The 22,941-nt window shown below is 33.9% G+C and overlaps 1 protein-coding gene across 1 annotated transcript; it reads left to right on the plus strand.

The window, feature by feature from the left end:
- The first annotated feature begins 1,671 nt into the window (after positions 1–1,671).
- Positions 1,672–21,205, plus strand: LOC149415161 (uncharacterized). Its single transcript, XM_089643021.1, has 5 exons — positions 1,672–2,024; positions 4,701–4,853; positions 7,875–8,030; positions 8,126–8,209; positions 21,123–21,205. The coding sequence occupies exons 1-5, from the start codon at positions 1,889–1,891 to the stop codon at positions 21,203–21,205; spliced, it is 612 nt and encodes a 203-aa protein (XP_089499147.1). The 5' UTR covers positions 1,672–1,888.
- Positions 21,206–22,941: the final 1,736 nt, after the last annotated feature.

Genomic DNA, 22,941 nt, shown 5'->3' on the forward strand with positions numbered 1-22,941 from the left:
AACAATGAGATTGACTGTTCTGAACCTTAGTCCCTTATTAACATTAATATACCTTTGAGACGTACACGACATACAGTGCTATTCCACACGCTAAATTATAAACCAAATGCAGCATCTAATTCGACAATTAACCGAGCTCTTCATACTCTAAATAATATTTGTATTAACTCTAACATTGACATTTTTTCGGATTCACTGCCCAAATTCAAACGTGGCATCATGTCAATAATTTAAAGAATTCAATGCGCATACATACAGACACACACACACACAAACACTCACACACACATTACACACGTCACACACACACCTATAAACTACACAAGTCACCTGGAAATTAAGGAATAAACATACCACTTAGCAGACATTACAAGGAAACATATCATAGGTACACAACATGAAGAATCTTATTCCTGTATATTGTTTCATCTCTGTAAATCATGTACTGTTTGTTTCAATAATATAAAATAAATAAATAAATACAAAAATAAACAGGCCTTAAGCGAGTATATATTTTTAATGATTTTATTGGTGTGGTGATTTATTGTTTTTTCCTGTTATTAAAAATAAATAGCTGTTTATTAATAAAAAAATATAGATAATATGCTCAGGTACCTACCGTTGTTTTCTTATTTAAATGCTTAGTAAAAAGCTTACGAGAAACATGTTTTTATTTATTTTCGAAATAGTGCATCACTGTCTAGAAGAGACGTTTTTACGAGATTATCTATGTGTATGAATCATCGGTGTTTGATCAAATAAATCGATAATTTCAATATAAAGTAACGTTTCAGAGAAAAAACGAAAAAACATGAAGAACTAGATTGAGTTAGTATGTATTTTAATAAATGTTGTGAAAAACCTCGGTCATCAGCCCGATATATTCATTTTATATTGGGTTTTTATGTCCGTGGAGACGAAACATTATAGTATTTCTTTTATCAACTATTGATTTCACTGAAATATTATTATTTTAATTCATAGTCTAAGAAAATGGTCATACAGAGTAAACAATAAAAATATCATTGTCAGTATGAAAACATTGCTGTTTCCCATTTATTACAAATTAATTAAGAACATTATTACCAAAATGCGGCCCAATGGATGTACAATATTCATATCCCCCCCACCATCTTCGGAAAACAAAAAAAGCAGCATCTGTCCGCAGCTACTGAACCCCGTGCGATTACATCAATTAATCACTCGATTCTTTTGATGTTTCGTTCTCAATAAAATAATAATAAACATATATATTTGGATGATTTGTATAGCGCCGTTTTTGTGCAAAATCACCTCAAGGGGGTCAAACATATAAATGTTTCGGTGCTGCACATCACTAGTTAGTAGGCACTTAACTAGTTTGTCAGAGTTCTGGAAATAAAATAAACTTAAGAAAGGTTCTAGGGCAAGTTTTTTACATTATTTTTTTATAAATTTTTGTATTCTCATATTATTTGTTTTCAATTATTCATTTATTTGTATTAACTTCATTTGTATTATAAATTATTATCAGCAATAATTAGTCGCCTGTAATATCAATACAAATTGATAAATATCTCCCGAGTAAAAATAAATGCCGCCGACGAAAATTGCAAATGAATACTATAAAACGTACGTGCGTTAAAAAAATTCTTCAAAAAAATACTTGAATATTACTGAAGATATGGCAACACTTAGATTTCACCATAATCCCAAAAATTATTTTCTTTTCCGTATTATCTATGGAACTACTTCCGTTGAATGCTTGTCATTTTTTTGTTGGTTATGTCATTTGGTTTTCTTCCTTTAATCAATTTGTACGTCTTGACCTGAAACAATGAACCCTATTCTCAAGAAATCCTCATTAAAGTTAAAGTAAAACAGAACTACAAGATCCTTACTTAAAATCATGAATTCCACCGCCCTCAAGTTAGAGCCAGGCACAAGTGCCGAAGAAAGTGTTGCTATGATATATACGAAAATCGATAAAGACTATCCTTTAATGAAAAAAGAAAGCCCGGAATCCATTACCGAAACGAATTCAGGTATTTTGTTGTCTTTTTTTGGAACACAACAATTATTGTTATACAGACCCAAAATTCAATTGCAAATAAAACTGCAGGTTTTTTTTACGTATCAACATGTTCATACCTACATCTCGATTCTTCATAATACGCTATTCTACTGGATTATGTTACTTTCGTTTATTTTATTTTCAGGCCGTATCTGCATTCTCGTATTGCTCATACCTACAATTAGATTCTACAAAATTTGCTGTTCTGCTGGGTTGTTATTTTAGTTTTATGATATAAACCTGACATCTCACTGGAACGTCTTTTCTGTGCGTTAGGCAGACGGGAAACTCTCTAACCTTAGGTTGAGCAACGTTTTGAAGTGGGTTTGGGAAGAGTGTGGTGGTAGGGACTTCTTTAATGCCTACCTTGAAGAGGTCTGCATTCGTTGATGTATTTGATTATTTTAAAGCGGAGTCAGTATATATATATAGATTACGCGAGCACTCGCCATGTGTCCATTGTGCTTTTGCCATTTTTCCTCCTTCCTTTGGGCTTGTTTCTGGGTCCCGTGAGGAGCACTGTTTGAGTTTCATCGCATTTAAAAAAAAAAAATTCACTTATTTAACTAGAAAAAACTAAAATATATATTTTTTAATTACTTCACACGTAAATAGATTAAATAACAGTATTTTTCACTGTAATTGTTTGCTAATTGTGAATAAAAGTAAACAATGTTCTTTTAAATGTACCTCCCCTTTTTCGTTTTTGATTTTGTCTGGAAGGCAATTATATATGTCGCCCACCTCGTAACCAATACTGTTGCTGTGTAAAGTGTGTATGTATTTGGGACGTTTTAATGAATTATGTATTTGTATAAATGCGTTTATTATTTATTTTGTATTTAAGGAGACATGTAGGTATTATATTCATATAGTTTTCTTTATGAAAACAGTTTTGTTTCCATTTATCATTTTTGTGGATGTTAAAGGTTTGAAGTGAAATAGCTTTTTGATTACTTTGTTTTGTTTTACCTGTAGTTCATTTATGTTTCATTCTCAAATTTCAATCGAGTATTTTAAATGTTAATGTACGAAGCTATAATATAGTCCTTTTAACATTTTATTTGGTAACATATATGATAACCGGCTAGCAGGGAGATTTTATCTTTATATGGTTGCAGAAGTCGTGAACGCCCGAGGAAGACATGGCACGATCGAGTGAATTAGATACTTGAGTCGTGCCATGTCAAGAGTCAGAATAATAGAAGAGTATGTATGAGAAGATATATGAATGTGCATGAGGCAAGAAGTGTGTGCCAAGACCGAGTTGTTTGGAGGTATGTTCTCTCTGTCTACCCCTTCGGGGAAACGGCGTGACGGTTAGTTACTTTTTAGTTTTATCTTTAATATCTTAAATATGCTGGTTAAATGTTTAATAGTTATTAATGATAAATTTATTACAATAAGTATTCGAAGTATTCGATTGGTTCTATATGATGTTTTTAATTTATTTCCAAGTGTTTATAAATATTTTCATTAATTATCATCTACTTTTGTTTTAGTCTATTTTCGTCTTAACTGCATCAATAAGTACACTCCATTAGTAAACTTTTCTTTTCACAAAATTGCTACCAGATTGTCTCTATACAGGTGAATTGGAGTTCAACGGAGCCTTCAAATCTCAAGGTGGTCACTAACAAACCAAGTGAAATTTCATATTCTGAAATGGATCTCAAGGTTCCTTGTATTAAAAAGGAATACTTTAAGCCTTCTGAAAGAATTCATGAAACGATGGATAAGCCAAATTTCCTCAATAATATTTTTGTAAACTCGTATTTACAGTATTAGCTACAGGTTTAAATAAAAGTTTAATCAAAATATATATTACTCTCCTGTCTTCAAGACCCCCTACACAGCATCCCTAAATATGACATAGGCCTCGGGGAAAATAATTTCCCTGCTTTTTAGAGTTAATGTAAAAAAACACGAATAGCTTAGACGTTTCATAGTAGTAATAGGCTACTCAAAGGGAAGTTTTCCACTTCACACGAGGACCTCCGAGCCTCTCCTGGATATTTAAAAAAAATATCTTCTATTTTATTATATACGATGTTGATATGATTGCCCAAATGACTCGGAAATATTTGCTAATAGCTGGAAGTTGAACGTTGCCTGTGCATGTTTTCTACAGCGTACTATTAAAAGTCTAGCTGAGCAAAAAAACAAATAAAATAAAAATATATTTGATCACTTATGCTGCTACACGGCTGTAATTGCACGAATACTTTATTAGTAAAGCGCACTTGAGGGAAAATAACACAAAAATACTGTGTAATGATTATAATCCATATCGGATGAGCGTGGCCTGGGGGCGGGCGGCCTGTCTTTGTTTTTTATACAAATATATGTATTCATCGAAGGAAACCATTCTCAAATTCGGAGAATAGTCATTTGCTTGCTCCGCGTGTTAACTATGATTTAATCCTGTTGAATGCTCTTATGCATGATCAGCCTTCAGTTAAAACCGGTCTTGTACTCCAGTAAGAATAGTCATTTTACTCTGGATGAATCGATCGTGAAGCAAGTTTCTTTAATTAAAACAATGTGGGATAACTATACTTTCTCGGAGAGAAACGACTGTAATTTTTAATGTAATGCATAGTTCGACTCGGTATTTCAATATAGTATTATTCTTTTATTTTTTCAGGTAGCATTTATCTGGAGAATGTTCCCATCAAAGCAGAACCGGGAAGCCGTGTAAAGGGTGAAGCTAGTATTCCCTTTACGGAAATGGACATAGAACTCTCGGATGTTAAAAAGGAATTCTTAGAGCGCTCTGAAAGAATTATCCAGACACCAGGTAAAACAGATTTTTGGTTTATTTAAATTAATAATGCGCGCTTTCCCAATTTTAGCGTTTATGTAAATCCTCTGTACTTGTGCTTATCTGTTATCCTTTTCAGACTTATTAACAAACTTGATGAAGCATCCTGGTGAAAAACGATACTCTCGTCGCCATTGTAATTAATTTTGCTCTCATGAACTAACGTTAGAACAGCACTTGCGTTCGCATAGTAGAAGAAAACCTTTTTCATATTCCAACTGTACATCTTCATGTGCTAGAAACACATATTTACGGCGTCACATGCTGACTCGCAGTCGAGCTAAACCTCTTTCGTGTCTCGTCTGCAACTATCCGAGTTCTCAAAAAGCCCTCAGTAGTGAAAAACCCTTTTCGTGGACCGACCATAACTTTTCATGTTGTGGGAAGGGATATTTAAAAATTCACATATACATATATAAAAAACTTTTTTCATGTCCCGACTGCGACTTTTCTTGTTCTTAAAGGGGAAATTTAAAGAAACTAATGCCGATTCCAAGTGGAGAAAAACCGTCTTCATGTGCCAAATGCAACTATTCTTGTTTTCAAAGGTGAGGTTTAAAAAAACAAATGCAGATTCACAGTGGAGAAGAACATTTTTTTTCTTCTAACTGCAACTTCTCATGTTCTCGAAGAGGTTTATTAAAATCATTTGCTCACAGTAGAGAATTTATCTTTTTGATGCATGATGTTTTTTTTATTCGGGTATTTTGGCTTTCCCGACTTTGATTTTTACCCACAGTTGTGAAAAACCATTTTCATGTCTCGACTGCATCTATTCATTTTCACTCTAAAGTTATCTTCAAAGCGTCACGTCGTATGCTTAGTCACAGAAGACTTGTTTTATCCTCTTTATGTAACTATTCACCTTCAGTCACGTTTGCCTTGGTAATACACATACGGAATCATCAACAGAATGTCTCGAAACTGTTTCTAGGTCTAAAAGGTTTGAAGTAACACTAGAAAGCCACCAGCATTCAAAATTAAAATGTTAAAAATTGTGGACCCTTTTGATTTTCTACAATTTATCCTGAATCTTGTGGTAAAAGATTTGTTTTCATTTTTAAACAAAGTAACAAATATTTTCTAAAATCAAATTAATTGAGATTTTATTTACTGAATAATGTTTTTTACTGTGATTCCATCTAACGCAACTTTGTTCAGGCTCTTACTTGATTATTCTCTGTAATTTATAAATAATATGTCCTGCTGACAAAATGTTCTGCTGACAAACTGCTTTGGCAGTTTAGCGGGTGTAAATGATAAAAAAAAATTTAAAAAAATAAATGCTTTTGCTTTGCTTCATTCATTGATTGCGTATATACCCTTCACTTTCTGTAACTTTTAGTTTTTATCATTTCATGTTATATGTATTGCATAATTGAACAGTAGTCTGTTAGTAGAAAAAAATAAATAACAAAGAAATGGTTAATATTTTTGCACTTAAAAAAAGGGAATACCAAATAAGTGCCTCAACCGCATAAAAAAAAATAATGATTAAAAAAAACACCACCTATCTGTAATATTTGAAACTACCATCACATGCCATTATTCTATCAACTTCACAAAAGACACAATCAAACAAAATACACGACATCACCAAACTAATGGAAAAATAATTGTTTAAATTTAACGACTTGAATCTATAAAACTGAAGGCTTGGCAACATCTATTCGAACATTAAAATCGGGAAGAATTATAATTATACACTTTTTATTCGCTTCGGAGATCAGCTAACTCAGAGAGTGAAACGGAACATATTACTTTTCGTTCGGACGATCGATACAGGTGTAACCTGTTCCTCAGTGAACCCGTGAAGGGGTTGTTAACGTTTATTACATTGTCTGACTTATTGAACTGCCTATAAATACATGACATACTTGCAAATTGATTTTACCCAAAAATGAAGACTGATTGTGTTAAAATTGTGAATTTAATTAAAAATCCTGGTATAATTACTAAATAAATCATTTAGTATAGATTTATGTCGATATATTATACCTGTCCAATATTTTGTTTTGTATGCAATGTTATCTAAGACAACCAACTGCAAGTAGTTTATCAGGAGGAACTTTGTTTAACAATATAATTCAATCCAACAAAAAATACAAATAAAAATCATGCACATAAAACCAACCCAACACGATTTTTTAGTGTAATGCAAGCAAGTCTTTATTTTATTTAGTTTTTCGCCCAGCTAGGCTTTAATATGTATTATGAAATCAGAATATACCTAATGAGCTATCGAAAACTATACACAATGGTTTTAAAGCATAAAATAACATTAAACAATATCAGTAAAACGTGTAACAGTAACTTGAACAATACAACATATAAGAAAAATCAAAGTACATTACAAACGCTACTATAATAGTAGCATTTAACAAAGTGCTTGTTTGGATAACGCTTGGTTCTATAAATGGTCTCAAAAAATATAACAATAGTAATCCAAACTTGTTGCCTTGATCATGCATCTTATTGGTTATTGAGTGTGTCTCATAGTTGGTTGTATATGTATTGCAAGAAGAATGTTTCATTTTGCCTTGAATTCCTAGTCGGTACATGGAATTTAATAATGGGGACGATAGCATGGCTGTATTCCTAGTTGGTTCATGGCATTTAATAATGGGGACGATGGCATGGCTGTCAATTAAGTTGTTAATGACTCTTCTGTGTTACAACCAGATATATTGACATCCATATTTTTTTTTATATTGACATCCATAATTCAGACAACGTTTTTAGATACAATTGGGGCCTCAAACTAATAAATGTATTCAATTGGAATTTTGAGCTCAAAATTTTTGTACTTACATAAGAAATTTGTGCCGTACTCGTCGTTTATTGTTAGAGTAAACTTTACATAAATGAGACCAAATAATTGAATTATATTCTACTTGACTTCTATGAAATGAAATATAGAGCGTTTTCATACAATCTACAGACTTAAAATCACTGAAAGTTCTAAATACACATTTTTTCATTGTTTTGTTGTTCCAGGTAGAATCATTGTGGAGACTGTACCCATCAAGGCAAAACCGACACCCCCAGAAGAAGATGGAGGTGGAATCTCTTATACGGAAATAGACATAGAAGTTCCGGATATTAAAAAGGAATGCTTAGAGCAATATGATAATATTACCGAGACTGCTGCAGGTAAAATATTTTTTTATTTGTCTTAATTCGTTTTCATAATTTTCTGTCTTCATTATAGATACCTACTTAATGAACTTTTTCCACCATTTTTTTAGACATGCTAACGGACCTGAAAACGCATCCTGGAGAAAAACCTCATTCATGTTCTCATTGCAACTACTCCTGCTCGGAAAAATCACGTTTAACGAGGCACTTACGCACCCATACTGAAGAAAAACCTCATTCATGTTCCCATTGTAACTACTCTTGCTTAGACAAATCAAGTTTAACTAGGCACTTACGCACCCATACTGGAGAAAAACCTCATTTATGTTCTCATTGCAACTACTCCTGCTCAGAAAAATCACATTTGACAATGCACTTACGCACCCATACTGGAGAAAAACCTCATTCATGTTCTCATTGCAACTACTCCTGCTCGGAAAAATCGCGTTTAACGAGGCACTTACGCACCCATACTGAAGAAAAACCTTATTCATGTTCCCATTGTAACTACTCTTGCTCAGACAAATCAAGTTTAACTAGGCACTTACGCACCCATACTGGAGAAAAACCTCATTTATGTTCCCATTGCAACTACTCTTGCTTAGACAAATCAAGTTTAACTAGGCACTTACGCACCCATACTGGAGAAAAACCTCATTTATGTTCTCATTGCAACTACTCCTGCTCAGAAAAATCACATTTGACAATGCACTTACGCACCCATACTGGAGAAAAACCTCATTCATGTTCTCATTGCAACTACTCCTGCTCGGAAAAATCGCGTTTAACGAGGCACTTACGCACCCATACTGAAGAAAAACCTTATTCATGTTCCCATTGTAACTACTCTTGCTCAGACAAATCAAGTTTAACTAGGCACTTACGCACCCATACTGGAGAAAAACCTCATTTATGTTCCCATTGCAACTACTCCTGCCCAGACAAATCACGTTTGACAATGCACTTACGCACCCACACTGGAGAAAAACCTCATTCATGTTCCCATTGTTACTACTCTTGCTCAGACAAATCAAGTTTAACTAGGCACTTACGCACCCATACTGGAGAAAAACCTCATTTATGTTCCCATTGTAACTACTCCTTCGCAGAAAAATCACGTTTAACAAGACACTTACGCAGACATACTGGAGAAAAACCTTTTTCATGTCCCCATTGTAACTATTCCTGCTCAAACAGGTCAGATTTAACAGTGCACTTACGCATACATACTGGAGAAAAACCTTATTTATGTACCCATTGTAACTACTCCTGCTCAGAAAAATCACGTTTAACCGTGCACTTACGAACCCATACTGGAATAAAACCTTATGCATGTTCCTACTGCAGCTATTCATGTTCTCGAAAAGTACATTTAAAAAGTCACATTCTCATCCATACTCGAGAAGTGTTGCCTCTGTAACTACTCCTGATAAAAATAAAAAAAACACATTTAAAATTCACCTACGCATTCATAGTGGAGAAAATCTCATTGTCACTACTTCTTTAAATCTGATTTTTGTTAACGAAAGCGTAGATTAAAAATGTCCGATCCAAAATATATTTATAACTTTGTAAATTGTCTCAAAGAACACAATGTGTGTCCTAGATCAATGTACTCGGGGCGTAAGCATGCAGACAATGATCAGGAAATAGTTGACCTCATTACTTAATATTTTTTAAGTGCTTATCAACAAAATTGTGATATTGTAATAATACCTGAAATTAAATCTTCAATATACAACACGTCACATTTCTCTTCATGTCATTAAGAAAAAAAATTCTTCATTATAAAATGGGATTAAGTTTTGACAAAATTCCACCGGTATTCATAAAGGAATGTATTCATTGTATATCAGTTCCTCTTGAAAACATATTTGTGTTTAATCGGGCGATAAAATTTGTGTTTTAATAAAGACCAATTTTTATACTGTCTACCATTCCGAAAAAAATATTGTCTTAGATAACATTGCTGTTTAAATTAGGCATATGATTATCCGGTGACCGGATAAATCATCACAATGTTATATATATATATATATATATATATATATATATATATATTTTATTTTATTTTTTCTTTGGTTTGTCAACAGTGATTCATATCAAAGCTCTCGAAATACAATAACATTAATTAAACTTGGTTAATACTATCACTAATTATAGACAAACACAACATTGATGAACACAACACTGTAAGTAAAGTCTAATGTACATATATGCACCTACATGCATGCATGTATACACACATACATACACTTACATATACATTTCATAACAGCAACAGTAATTATGTTTTAGATCAACACGATAGGTAGCTTTAAGTCTTGTTTACGTTTGATTTGAAGGTGGCCAGTGATGACATTGACAAATCAATGGGATGACTTTTATATGTCTCGTTAAAATAACGGTACATTCTCGGTAAAGGTGAGTCAAACCCCAGCTTAGTTTTATATTTTTTAATATGTAACGGAATATAATGTTTAAGTCGGCAACCAATTCTAGGAACGTTGAAAATAATTTGATAGAGTAAAAAAGGGCAGTTTATTAGAGCATTAACAATTTTGAAAAGAAAATTTAAATCAATATTTAGTCTTCTCTGTTCAAGGGTGCGTACATTGTAGAAATTTAGTCTATCGTTGTAATGAGGAAGTGATCGAGCTCGCTTATCACAATACGCTAGGTGGTACATAAAATGTTTTTGAACCCGCTCTATTCGCTGAATATGAACTTTGTAGGTCGGACTCCATATAGAACTTGCGTACTCCAACACGTTGCGGGTGAAGGAATTGTACAGCGTTATTTTGATTTGGGATTCTGAAAATTTTTACTATTTCGTTTGATAAATCCTAGCATTTTCAGGGATCTAGAAATAATGCTGTCGATATAAGGTGTGAAAGTTAGTTTTTTATCAAATATTACGCCTAGGTCCCGAATGGTTGTGACTTCCTGGAGTTTAGTACCGTCGACAAAATATTGAGTTGAGATAGAGTTGCGTTTACGTGTAAAAGTTATGTGGACACATTTTAAAGAATTCAGAAACATTCTATTGTCAATGCACCACTTAGAAACTCTGTTGATATAATTTTGAAGAAGTATTGAATCAAGTAATGTGTGGATAATTTTAAAAATCTTACAATCATCGGCGAACAATAAAATTTGAGAATCCAAAATAACATCGCACAAGTCATTTATAAAAACAAGGAACAAGATCGGGCTCAAATGGGACCCTTGAGGTACTCCAGACGGCACATCTAATCCTCTTGACTCATAACCATCAAATACTACTCTTTGTTCACGGTCAGTTAGATAGGAGTAAAACCAGTTTAGCAAGGTACCATGAACACCCATGCGTTTTAGTTTATGTATTAATAATCTGTGATTTACCTTATCAAAAGCCTTGCTAAAGTGAGTGTAGATGCTGTCTATCTGTTGACCTTTATCGACAGCTTCGGTTAAGGTAGTGACATAGCAAAGTAAATTAGAGGATGTAGATTTCTGGGAGAGAAATCCATGCTGTTTTGGAGTAATAAGATTTTTGAGATGATAATTCAGACTTGGACAAATTATTTTTTCGAAAATTTTAGCAAATGAACAGAGAATGGAGATGGGTCTATAGTTTGTGACGTCGTGAAGGTCGCCACTTTTAGGTATAGGTACAATATTTGCTTGTTTCCATCTTGTTGGGAAAACGGATGAAGACAACGATTTCCTGTAAATGATAGTCAGAGGGAGTGCGAGACTGTGTGCAAACTTTTTAATTAGGATAGGAGGAATTTTGTCGGGACCCGGACCTTTGCTCTGGTCGAGGTTAAGCATTGCTATTTTTATATCGTGCACACTAATATTTACTGTGTGCAGAACGCCGTTTGATTGATCAATTGAAACGGGATGAGGTTGAGTCTCTTCGTTGCCTCTTATGTTATCTTTCTCATATACTGATGAAAAGTGTTGGGCAAATAGTTCACTGGTTTCCTCGCCATTGGATGACTTTTTTTCTCCATACGTCATATTTTGGGGGATGGTACTGTTATTTTTTTTCTTTTGTTTGATAAATCTTCAAAAAGTTTTAACGCTATTATGATTAACCAGACACGATTCGATTTGTTGAATATATTTAAAGTAGCAATTACTAATGAGTTTGGAACAACGGGTGCGTAAGAGTTCGTAAGAATTTCTATCACGAGGATTTTTATATTTTTTATAGAGAAGTCGAAATTTATTTTTTTCCTTAATAACTTTAACGTCTAAAAGTAACTAACTATCCAACTTATACGTCTTTAAAGTCCAGTGAGTACCAGTGGGGATTCTGCTTGTTACAATTTACAATTTTGGTTACGCATTTCTCAATTATACGATTCAGATGAGTGTAAAATATAGAAACCATATTGTCTACCGACATGAATTCAGGTAATAGTAATGCCCAATCTAGTTCTTGTAATTCCCGATTGAATTGAATGTTATCATTTTTGTTAAAATCATATTTAAGTAAGGTTTTATTTTTTAGCATTTTTTGTTAATTTTAAATCAAAACTATAGTCAATCTCTAAGGGTGGATGATGTACATCAATGCGACTTAAGATATCGGTACTTTGCCTGACTTGTAGTTCATGTGAATTGGATAAATCGAGATCTAAGATTCTACCGTTACTGTTTACAATGTCATTGAATTGATTGAGGTTATTTAGGGCAAGAAAGTTCACAAGATGGTTGCCGATGTCATAATTATAATTTTCTGGAGATAAGAAATGAGTCTGGTTAGGCTCATTGCGGGTCCAACGAATACCTGCCAGGTTGAAATCTCCTATAATTCATCACATCTTTAAAAAGTTATATAAATTCATGGAAAGTGATGAAACAAAAACTTTATTAACTGGGTTAAGTAGCTTACGTTAGGTTAGGTTAAAAAAATTTCATTGTTTCTAATGACTTTACATCACTTTTTCAAAGTGTGTTGAATTGTCAATGTGTTGAGTTATCATGGAACTGATTATTCCAGAACAACACGGTTTTGTAACTGGCCGATCTGCCACAACCATTATTTTATTATAATAGCCTATATTCGTCTCGTACACAAGTAGATTCTATATATTCTGACTTTTCATAAGCTTTTGACAAAGCAAATTTTATCCCCTCGGCTAAATTGTTTGTTTTTGGGAACAGCTCTCGTTGTCTCTCTTACTGTCATGGTGAGAAATACGATCTAAACCGTGCACCGTTAGAAAGAAAAAACACCACGCTTTATGTTCAAATCTAGAAGTTAACCACCTCAAATCCAGAAGAATCAAATCGTGCACCTCAGTAAAATCTATGTTTCCGACCGCAATTTAGAAAAAAAAATAAACTTTATGGATGTTTTATTAATTATGTTTATATAAAACGAAAAATAAGTGAGTTAACAATAACGTTGATGATACGTTTGTCAAATGAAAAGTGCGTGCTTTTCTTATTTTTCGTTATCAGTAATTTAGTTCGAATAAACGTAATGTAAGCGAGTTCTAAAACTTTTTATGTTAGGATTTAAAATTTTAATATTTAAAAATGATTAGTTTTTTTCTTAAAATAAAGTTTGAATGCGTTTTTCATATCCCTTCTAAAACAGTTTTTAGTTTCCGGAAACGTTCGGAAAAAATCCATTTATTTGATTTGATTGATTTCATATTTCAAAATCACAATTAACATATCATCTTGCAACTATTTTTCCTATAATTATTTATGAGCTAATTGTTGAGAGTTGATCACGTGCGTTGTGCAGGCTGTCTGCACGAAGCTAGTCAGTGTTTGATTATCTGACGGGCCATATTTTTCGCGGACGGACAGGAATTCTCTGCGGACCGGCAGTTGTTGGGAAACGTTGCTGTAAAGTATACAATAATACCCGATAAGTTAACTAAACGAAACAATTTAATTGTTGTGGAAATGGTTTTATTTTAACGCATTTTTACAATCCAATAACGGTAGTGACGAGATGTCAGAACACATTTTACATGGTGTTCTTTAATTAAAATCTGTTTATTTTTTATAAAAAACGTCTCGGTACTTAACTGAGTAATAACTGAATTTACCCTGTCGAAATTAAAAGTAAACTCGTGGTGACGATTTGTTGCGTTTTGGCAATATTTTAACTATTAAAACCGTAAACCTAAAAAGCCCTGAACGGAGCTATTCGAGAACAATTAGAAGCCGCGGGGAAGGGGGAAGGTGTATGGAAAATGACTTAACGTACTTAATTTTTCAATTACATGTCCCGTTTCCCGTCTCATCAAATACCCCAAAAATCATAAACCGATCGTTATAACTGCATTAACAACACAAAAATACCGCCTTAAATAAAAATAATTTCAAAAGTTTGCCATACAAGGTGGCTGCCTGACAATATCCCCTATTTTGCTTCAATGGCATATAAAATAATTCTGAAATCGCACTAATGCTCTATCCAGGGCTTTTTAGGTCCATGATTGGAACTATAACAATAAACAATACGCAGATGTTAGAGGGTTAGTTGGACAAACCGCAACTCCAGAGACCGTGAGAAAACAACACTGGCGCTCTGCTTGACTTGAAGCCGCTTAAATTTTTCAATTTAAGTTTGAACATCTCGAAAGTATATTGACAAGTGTGAACCTTCTTTTAAAAGAGTTGGTCAACGTCGCTCTTGTTCGTTTTTGTCCAACAGACCATTTATGGCGAAATTGAGTTAAGTATGCAGTTGTTCTCATAAAGCATGTATTTATAAGACCAATTGAAAAAAAAAAAATTTAATGTGTTTTCAAAACGCAGTTTGTTAGCCTATGTATGAAATTCAAACTCTCCATTACGGGCGTATTACTCTAATAGACAAAGCAGCCAATGGCAGCACAGCGGGAAGACCACGTGATTGCTGTTTTACCATACATTCGTTCGTTAGCGCAAAAAAAGTAAATGTCTTCGCTTGTGATTTTGCTATTTACAAAGTTATTTTAGTGGTTTTCTGGAAAATTTCAACAAACACAGTGCCTTAATATGTACGCTATAGAAAACAATAAAAAAATACATGGAAAATGCAACAGGTTAATAGTTTTTCATTATTTTATCAGAAAATTTTTTCAACTTATCGCCCGTTACAGCCCTGTACAGGGTGGTCATAAATACATAGTTTTTTTCTAATTTTTTGTACATAACATTTTATAATACATGCCAAATTCTACATTATTGTAAAATATCGTACTAACTAACTGACTAACCATTCCCCGCAAGGGTAGGCAGAGAGGATGCCAAAAAACTCGGTCTTGGCACACACTCCTTGCCCCATTCACATTCATACATACTCTTCTATTATTCTGACTCTTGACATGGCTTGTCTCGAGTATCTGATTCACTTGATCGTGCCATGTCTTCCTCGGGCGTACCCGATTTCTGCTAACATTCTTATTTGCATCATATATCCTTATATTTCTTTCTTCTCTCATTCGCTCTACGTACCCAAACCATGTAAGCGTCCCTTTCTTAATCTTACTCATTACGTTTACATCAGCCTTGCATTCTTTGTACTGCACTTTCGTACTAAAAATTGAAATAACAAAACGTCGTTGCTGTTTTAATCGCGCAGTCAATTAATTAATTGAAATAAATCACAAACAGTGAGGCATTTTACTGAGAGTAGTGGCTGCAGGATGTCTACAATATTTACAAAAACACAACAGTATTGAAATATGTTCAAGTATAGTTAAAACATAAAAGCTTAAAAATAATAATTAACGAAACAGCTTCTTAATACTAGGGCTATATGTAGAGAAAACAAAAAATAATTAAAATGGAAAAGAAAACACATTACATACATTCATATTACACCCTTTCACTGGCAGTTCATCAAGACTTCCAAAAGGAATGCATTGCTCATAATGAAAAATATAAGTAAAGGGGAGCTTGAATAGTTGGGCTCATGCAGTGTCAGGGGAACGTATGACGCAAAAATGAACACTTATTGTGGATCATGTTAAATGTTGTAATAATGAAAGAGTATCTGAGATTATTTTCGAATATGGATGGAGCAAGGATTGGGGGCCAAAACACAGTTGCTTGGCGATTCATCCACTCTGCCTATTCCTCTGGATCTTTGATATAGCAGCAGACAAAGTTGTTGTTTATTTAAATGATACAATAAATGATTCTTTGAGAGATTGTACTTGTGATGTTTAAAACAAGACAGAGGTAAACGTAATAGAATGACAATGAAAGGTTTTCATCATTTTGTACATTTAGTACCTAACATTAAAGAAAGAATAATAACAATCTCATGGGTTCGTTTGTTTCTTACTTGTTCCTTTTTTTGTGGTCAAGAATTATGATTTAGAAAAATAAGTATTTATCGCAGAGCTAATAGAATGTCGATAAAAACGTTTTTTTCGTACATTTAATTTTTATATTTTTCATTTTGTTTATTTACCTACATCTATTTCCAATCTCTTCATTAACCCACTTTTGTAACCCATGCCCAACTGAATGGTAAGACGCAATGGTTCGCCGATATCTCAAACACTGGAACACTTGTAACGGAGCTAAATGTGGTAAGAAGGTTTTATGACCTCTACTCTTTACAAGGTAGTCTTTATTGTGTAATAAATATAAATCCTACTCCATGTGTTCCAATGTAAAATCATTTTTAAAAAGGACTCGTCGTCTATTGTTTTACACATTTCTAAAGATTTATTGTGTTTCGAGATCCTTTGAATTATCTTACTATTTTTAAAGCTCCGATTTATATTTATATGATGAAAAAAAATTGAAAATTTGTGTGGCGCCGTTTAAGTATAAAATCACCTTTAAGGCGTTTTACAATAATAATGAATACACAGGCTTAAGCCCCGGCATTTTCAATTTCTACCGATTTTATAGCAAGTTTCTCGCTAAATCCTTAAGTCTTGGAGTTCCAAAAAAAAAATGTTGTTTTTGAAGATAATATCCATACATTTGTTTTGCCGAACCGTTATTTGAAATTCCCTCGATAGAAAAAAATCGCAAAGTAAGCTCCGAAAATTATTAAAAACACGTTTTGTTCTGCTATTTAATATGTTACAGGCACGACAAAATTCAGAGTGTATGTTTAAATGCAACTAAAACATTGTAGAGAGATTTTTGCTTTATTTCAAATGAGTCGTGTTTCATAGAATATGTTCACAGCAGTCGCTTACGTCTGTTCGTTCTAATCGTTTTAAATATTAGCGCGCTCTCTCTAACATTCGGATTTGCATAAGTCTATTTCAAACAATCGCCATTCGCCGTCCAGACGGCAAGCTTGGTGGACTTGTTCTAGTATTTTTGGCATCTAAAATTACGTAATTTATTGTAAATAATATTTAATTTCAAATATTTGATTAACTTATTTTAGGTGCATTTTCAGTTAAGTAATATTTTTTTTTTAAATGGGAAATAAACAAAAAAAGTGTCGAATTTCTAAAAAAAAATTATATCTCCAAAAGTTTTAACCCATGTTGCAATCTAAACGGTAAGAAGAAACCAATTTCAGTTTATGTTACATCGTATATTTATTATTATTTTGAAAATAAGTATTTGAAATATTTACTAGTATATTATGTACTAAAAATTATACCTATTTTATTATTTCAGAATTCATACATTGGGTGATATTTCTAATTCAAATGCATTGGAAACTGGAATTTCCGGGTAAGTTTTTTTATTTAGTTTTTATTGTTGAGGAATATTGCGATTTTTATTGTTGAGGAATGATGGTTTGGGCATGTAGAGCAAATAAGCGAAGAAAGGAGTGTAAGGAGAATAGACGATACAAATGTGAATGGTAGCAGAAGTCGGGGACGCCCGAGGAAGACATGGCAAGACCAAGTGAATCAGAATAATAGAAGAGCATGTATGAGACGATGTATGAATGTGAATGAGGCAAGAAGTGTGTGCCAAGACCGAGTTGTTTGGCGGGCCGTCCTCTCCGCCTACCCCTGTGGGGAAACGGCGTGATGGTTAGTAAGTTAGTTAGTTTGTTGAGGAATATTATACAAGCCAAAATAATTATCGTGATTTCTTTTTGGGGTAACTTTCTGTATACAAAAACACAAAATTCACCACAATCTACACATCTGCCCTGACGATGGACAATGCTAAGCTGCCCGAAATGTTATCTAAAGCGCAACACGGCGTAATACCCCAAAATATATCCCGACGATACTTTTCGCCGTCAGAATGTCAAATCATAAAATTATGCAACGTCTAGAATTTTGCGACCCATTACTAAGCGAGCTTTCACGTAAGTTTTTTCTCTCGTGTTTTTTGTTTTTTGCACCGGGGAGTTGAGGAATCTTAAACTGTGGGACGATTATTTATTTAATGAGTCAAGCAGTTTTTTTAAATATTAATAATAAATTTAACTCTTACGTATAAATTTATAAAATTTACATATTTATTTGTAAAATTATATTTTCATTTAATTTAAAAAAAACAGTCTACGCAAAAAAAAATAACAAGCAAACTTCAGTATCAGAAATTATCGTTAAGGGACAACTCTGTATAAAAAATGCATTAAACTTCTGCTAAAAAATATTTTTTCTATTGTTTTATAGCTACATACTTATTTGTACTTTTAATTTATTTCAGAATGCGTTTATTTGAAGATACGAGTATATATAATGCATTGGTTACTGGAAATGCCGAGTAAGTTCGTTTTGAATTGACCATTGAATAATGATTGGACAGATTGACAGGAGTCACTGAAAAAAATAATTTCCCTAAAAGCCTGTGTCATCTGTGAGGATGCTGTGTGGGGGTCTTTTGAGGAAAGGGAGGAGTTAAAAAGTGTCTCGAAAAACTGTTGTTTTGTGTAAAACTTGTACCTTGAACTTTATGTTTGAATACAATAAATTCGATATACATATGCAAAGACGTGTCTACATAAACAAGAGTAAAAACAAGAAACCTACTAACCGAAGTGGTCTTTTGCATTGCAATGACAATAGGTATGTTATTTTACAAACGATAACAAATGTGTTCCGGAGAGATGAATTACGGATCTACAAAGTTTCTGCCTCATTTGAACAAATCTATCTTCGGCTAACACACACTTTTTATCATTCTTTAATAGTAGTATTGGCCACCAAATAAATGCTATCCACTTTCAATGCTGCTTTTGCTTTTCTAGGTTTGATAAAAATAATGCAGTCGAAGGAGGAGTGGACATCACAAATGTGATGTGTTATTATATTTTTTAGATAATTTACTAATATCTACACATATTCAAATTATCATAAAGCATTAAACGTTATAAAAAATTACGTTCCAAGTATTTCGAATTTCGATGCTTATTCAGCTTAGTTATTTGTAAGAATATAATGTCCAGTTTTGAAAAATTAATAAGATTAGACGTTACGTTAGACTTACATTATTTGATAGGTTTACTCCAAGCTCAGTCTATTTAAGGTCCCACTTTTTTTAGCCCAGTTCAGAAGTTTTTACACATCAAATTATTTATGTACAACATTTACGGTTATAAAGTCATTTAAAGGTTATTTACAGATTGTTTTTTAACGCATTTCTATATTTTCGAATCCATATTCAAAACACCAGCTGTCGCACTTTTCCAGCCTTAAGATTGCACCTGCGGTCGGATATAATTTGTCCAATTTTGGAAAAAATTCGTTCACAAGGAACGGATGTTGCTACAATACCGCATTGTTCAATGAAGATTTTTTCAAATTAGGAAAATATACTCTATGTTCCTCACTCCACTTCAGGGGACAACTCTTTCTATCAAGAAGACCCATTTCGAGATACATGTCCAGTTCTTTGCGGAATTTGTTATTTGGATTATTCACTGGCATAATTTTTTCGACTACTGAATTTAATTCATTCCAAAATGATAACGGTTCGTCTGAAGATTCTGTTTGATTTTCAGAAATATCTTGCGTATAGTCTTGTTCTTCCAAGGGAGTAGGTATCCCCCTTAAAAAAGTTCGTGAACTATATTTTTAAACATATTAACAGTGTTGGGATTAGAGTAATAAATCACCCTGTTTAATATTTATCATCAGTTCAAAGTTCAATCACACTACGACACTTACACTAATAATTATTATTCACTTAGAAATTAGTTTAGTCATCAAATTTATATCGAACACTTATGTATTTTTACATCTACAAGCCAGTATAATCAAACTAAACGTATAGGAGATCGACACGATACCAACAAAAAACAAACAAAAAATAGATCAAAATCGTATTAGGGGATCCCCATTAACGGGTGGTTCTCCGGATCATTGATGTATTATTATTATCTCTATGCCCCATACACGTGATAATAATCCTATAATAAAGTTGAAACTGTTGGAAGACGTTGGTTTCGGTGTTAAAAACATTACCCTGTTGAAATATTAAAGACATTGAAGATATATTTTACTTGTCGTTGATAAATTAGATTGTCCCTTGGCGCTGCGTATCGGCCGTATTGGATGGGAAAATAAAAAAAAAACGTGCAGTAGGTACGTACATTACCAAAAGACCATTTCAAATTAGGCATAATATCGTTCACGAAGTGTAATCTCTTGACCCTTTTGATTTAACAAGCCAAACTGTTGAAAACAATAGGTACAAAACGTAGCTAGGCGGCCGACGTTGGTTATTTTTTGCTAGTCGTTGATAAATTTGATTGTCCATTGGCGCTGTGTATCGGCCGTATTGGATGGAAAAATAAAAGAAAAACGTCTAGCAGGAGTTACATAACTAAAATACCATTTGAAATATCGAGTAATGTTGTTCACGAAGTGCAAACTCTTAACCCTTTTATTTATTAGGCAGTTGAATCGTTGACTGCGTTGAATAATATTCCCAAGTAGGTATTATATTTCAACTATTGGCGCTAATTATTATCAACAGCGTTGGACGTTGAAACAATATAACTATCGTTTCCAACGGCTAGTTATATTTTGATACAGTACTAGTTCATACGTGTGACCCAAACCCTAAAAATACCATGGACATCAATGTAGCAGCAGTATCGAGGATGACTCCTGCAGGAATTGGTCTTGCTCAACTCTCTGAATTTGTGACGGCTGTCAATATAGCCCCGATGTCTCAAACAATATATGATAAGACAAATGTGTCTGTGTCAAGGGAGTGGGAGAAATGTGCATTACTCGCCATGGATGCCACAGCGGAACGGGAGCGTCAAGCTGCTATCGAAGAAGGTTGTATGAAGGACGGAGTAGCAATGATAGATGTGATCGCGGATGGGTGTTGGTCGAAACGATCATATAGATCAAATTATACAGCCCTCTCGGGTGCGGCAGGGATTATTGGCAGAAGATTTGGAGAAGTTTTGTATCTCGGCGTAAAAAATAAATAGTGTTGTATTTGTGCTAGAGCTGAACCGACGAACATTGCCCAAAAAACATGCTTGCTTCAAAAATTATGCAGGGCCTTCAACTGGAATGGAAGCTGAAATTCTTCTAGAGGGGTTCAAGAGTTCCGTTGAATCGCATAAATTGATATATGGGCGACTAATAGCGGACTGAGATAGTAATACCTATCATAAGCTTATCCAAACGAGACCAAATCCGAACCATACCATCGGAAAGATTGAGTGTCGCTATCATTTACTTAGAAATATGTGCAATAAACTATCTGCTTTAACGAAAGACACAAAGTATCCCTTATTTCAGCGAAAAATGATCACCACACAACGGCCATAAGAAAGGTGATTTGTCATGCCATTCGAGAACATAAACAAGTCTCTGAGAACTTGTCAAATAGAATTAATAAATTATACGTAGACGTCAGCTACAATCACGCTTTCAGTCAACATGAAGAATGCCAAAGTCATTATTGTCAGAGTGATAACCTTGTCAAAAAGCTTGTTGGTTCTGCCTTGTGGTGTAGAGTACAGTTTATTGTCGGGACTGTTGCATCGAACGCAAGAAGTTTGATCCACGATGTAGACAGTAGGTAATCGCGAGTGTAATAGCAAAGTTTGTTGGGGGGAAAAATGGTTAATTATAGTCTTCCACAGTTTTACCAGAGCCGTTGTTCTGCAGCAGTCGTTTCATTCAATACCGAGAGACCCATTTACAGTCTCCACAAAGCAATATTGGGGCACAGTCCTAGTAGCAAAGCTAAAGAATTTGCAGACAGAAGAATTAAATAAAATTTCCTAAACCGAAATTGTCTTCGTCGTAAATTATTTAATAAATCACGGTCTGCTCAAGAAGACAAACATTATGGTGATCAATGTCAAAAACCTGACTTGGCTCTAGAACAACTCCAGCAGTTAAAAGAAACGTTTCTCAAAAACCTTAAAAAAACTGAAGAAGAAAGGATTATAACAGAAAGAGACACAATTCTTCAACGCGATTTTAGTGAATGGCTTGAATTGCGAAGGAACCTTATAACCGCCTCAAATTTTGGAAAAAATATCAAAAAAGAGAAACAACGGGAACTTCAATCGTTAAAAGTTTACTTTACAAACAAGACCTTTCTAATGTACAATCCATCAGGCTAACTAACTAACTAACTAACCATCACGCCGTTTCCCCGCAGGGGTAGGCAGAGAGGACGGACCGCCAAACAACTCGGTCTTGGCACACACTTCTTGCCTCATTCACATTCATACATCGTCTCATACATTCTCTTCTATTATTCTGACTCTTGACATGGCCCGACTCGAGTATCTGATTCACTTGATCGTGCCATGTCTTCCTCGGGCGTCCCCGACTTCTGCTACCATTCGCATTTGCATCATATATCCTCCTTACACTCCTATCTTCGCTCATTCGCTCTACATGCCCAAACCATCTAAGCGTCCCTTTCTTAATCTTACTCATTACGCTTACATCAGCCTTGCACTCTTTGCGGATCTCCACATTCCTCACACGATCAAACATGGTTTTACCACACATACGCCTCAGGGATCTCATTTCAACAGCATTCAATCTAC

This window comes from Hesperophylax consimilis, chromosome 19, assembly GCF_061612785.1.
Source record: "Hesperophylax consimilis isolate HC1 chromosome 19, BYU_Hcon_1.0, whole genome shotgun sequence".
NCBI lineage: Eukaryota > Metazoa > Arthropoda > Insecta > Trichoptera > Limnephilidae > Hesperophylax > Hesperophylax consimilis.

Bases quoted from the DNA above. Each gene is read 5' to 3' on its own strand.
- LOC149415161 (XM_089643021.1), top strand. From the start codon at position 1,889: ATGAATTCCACCGCCCTCAAGTTAGAGCCAGGCACAAGTGCCGAAGAA. The intron at 2,025-4,700 runs GTATTTTGTTGT...TTATTTTTTCAG, and splicing joins CATTACCGAAACGAATTCAG to GTAGCATTTATCTGGAGAAT. The intron at 8,031-8,125 runs GTAAAATATTTT...CCATTTTTTTAG, and splicing joins TATTACCGAGACTGCTGCAG to ACATGCTAACGGACCTGAAA.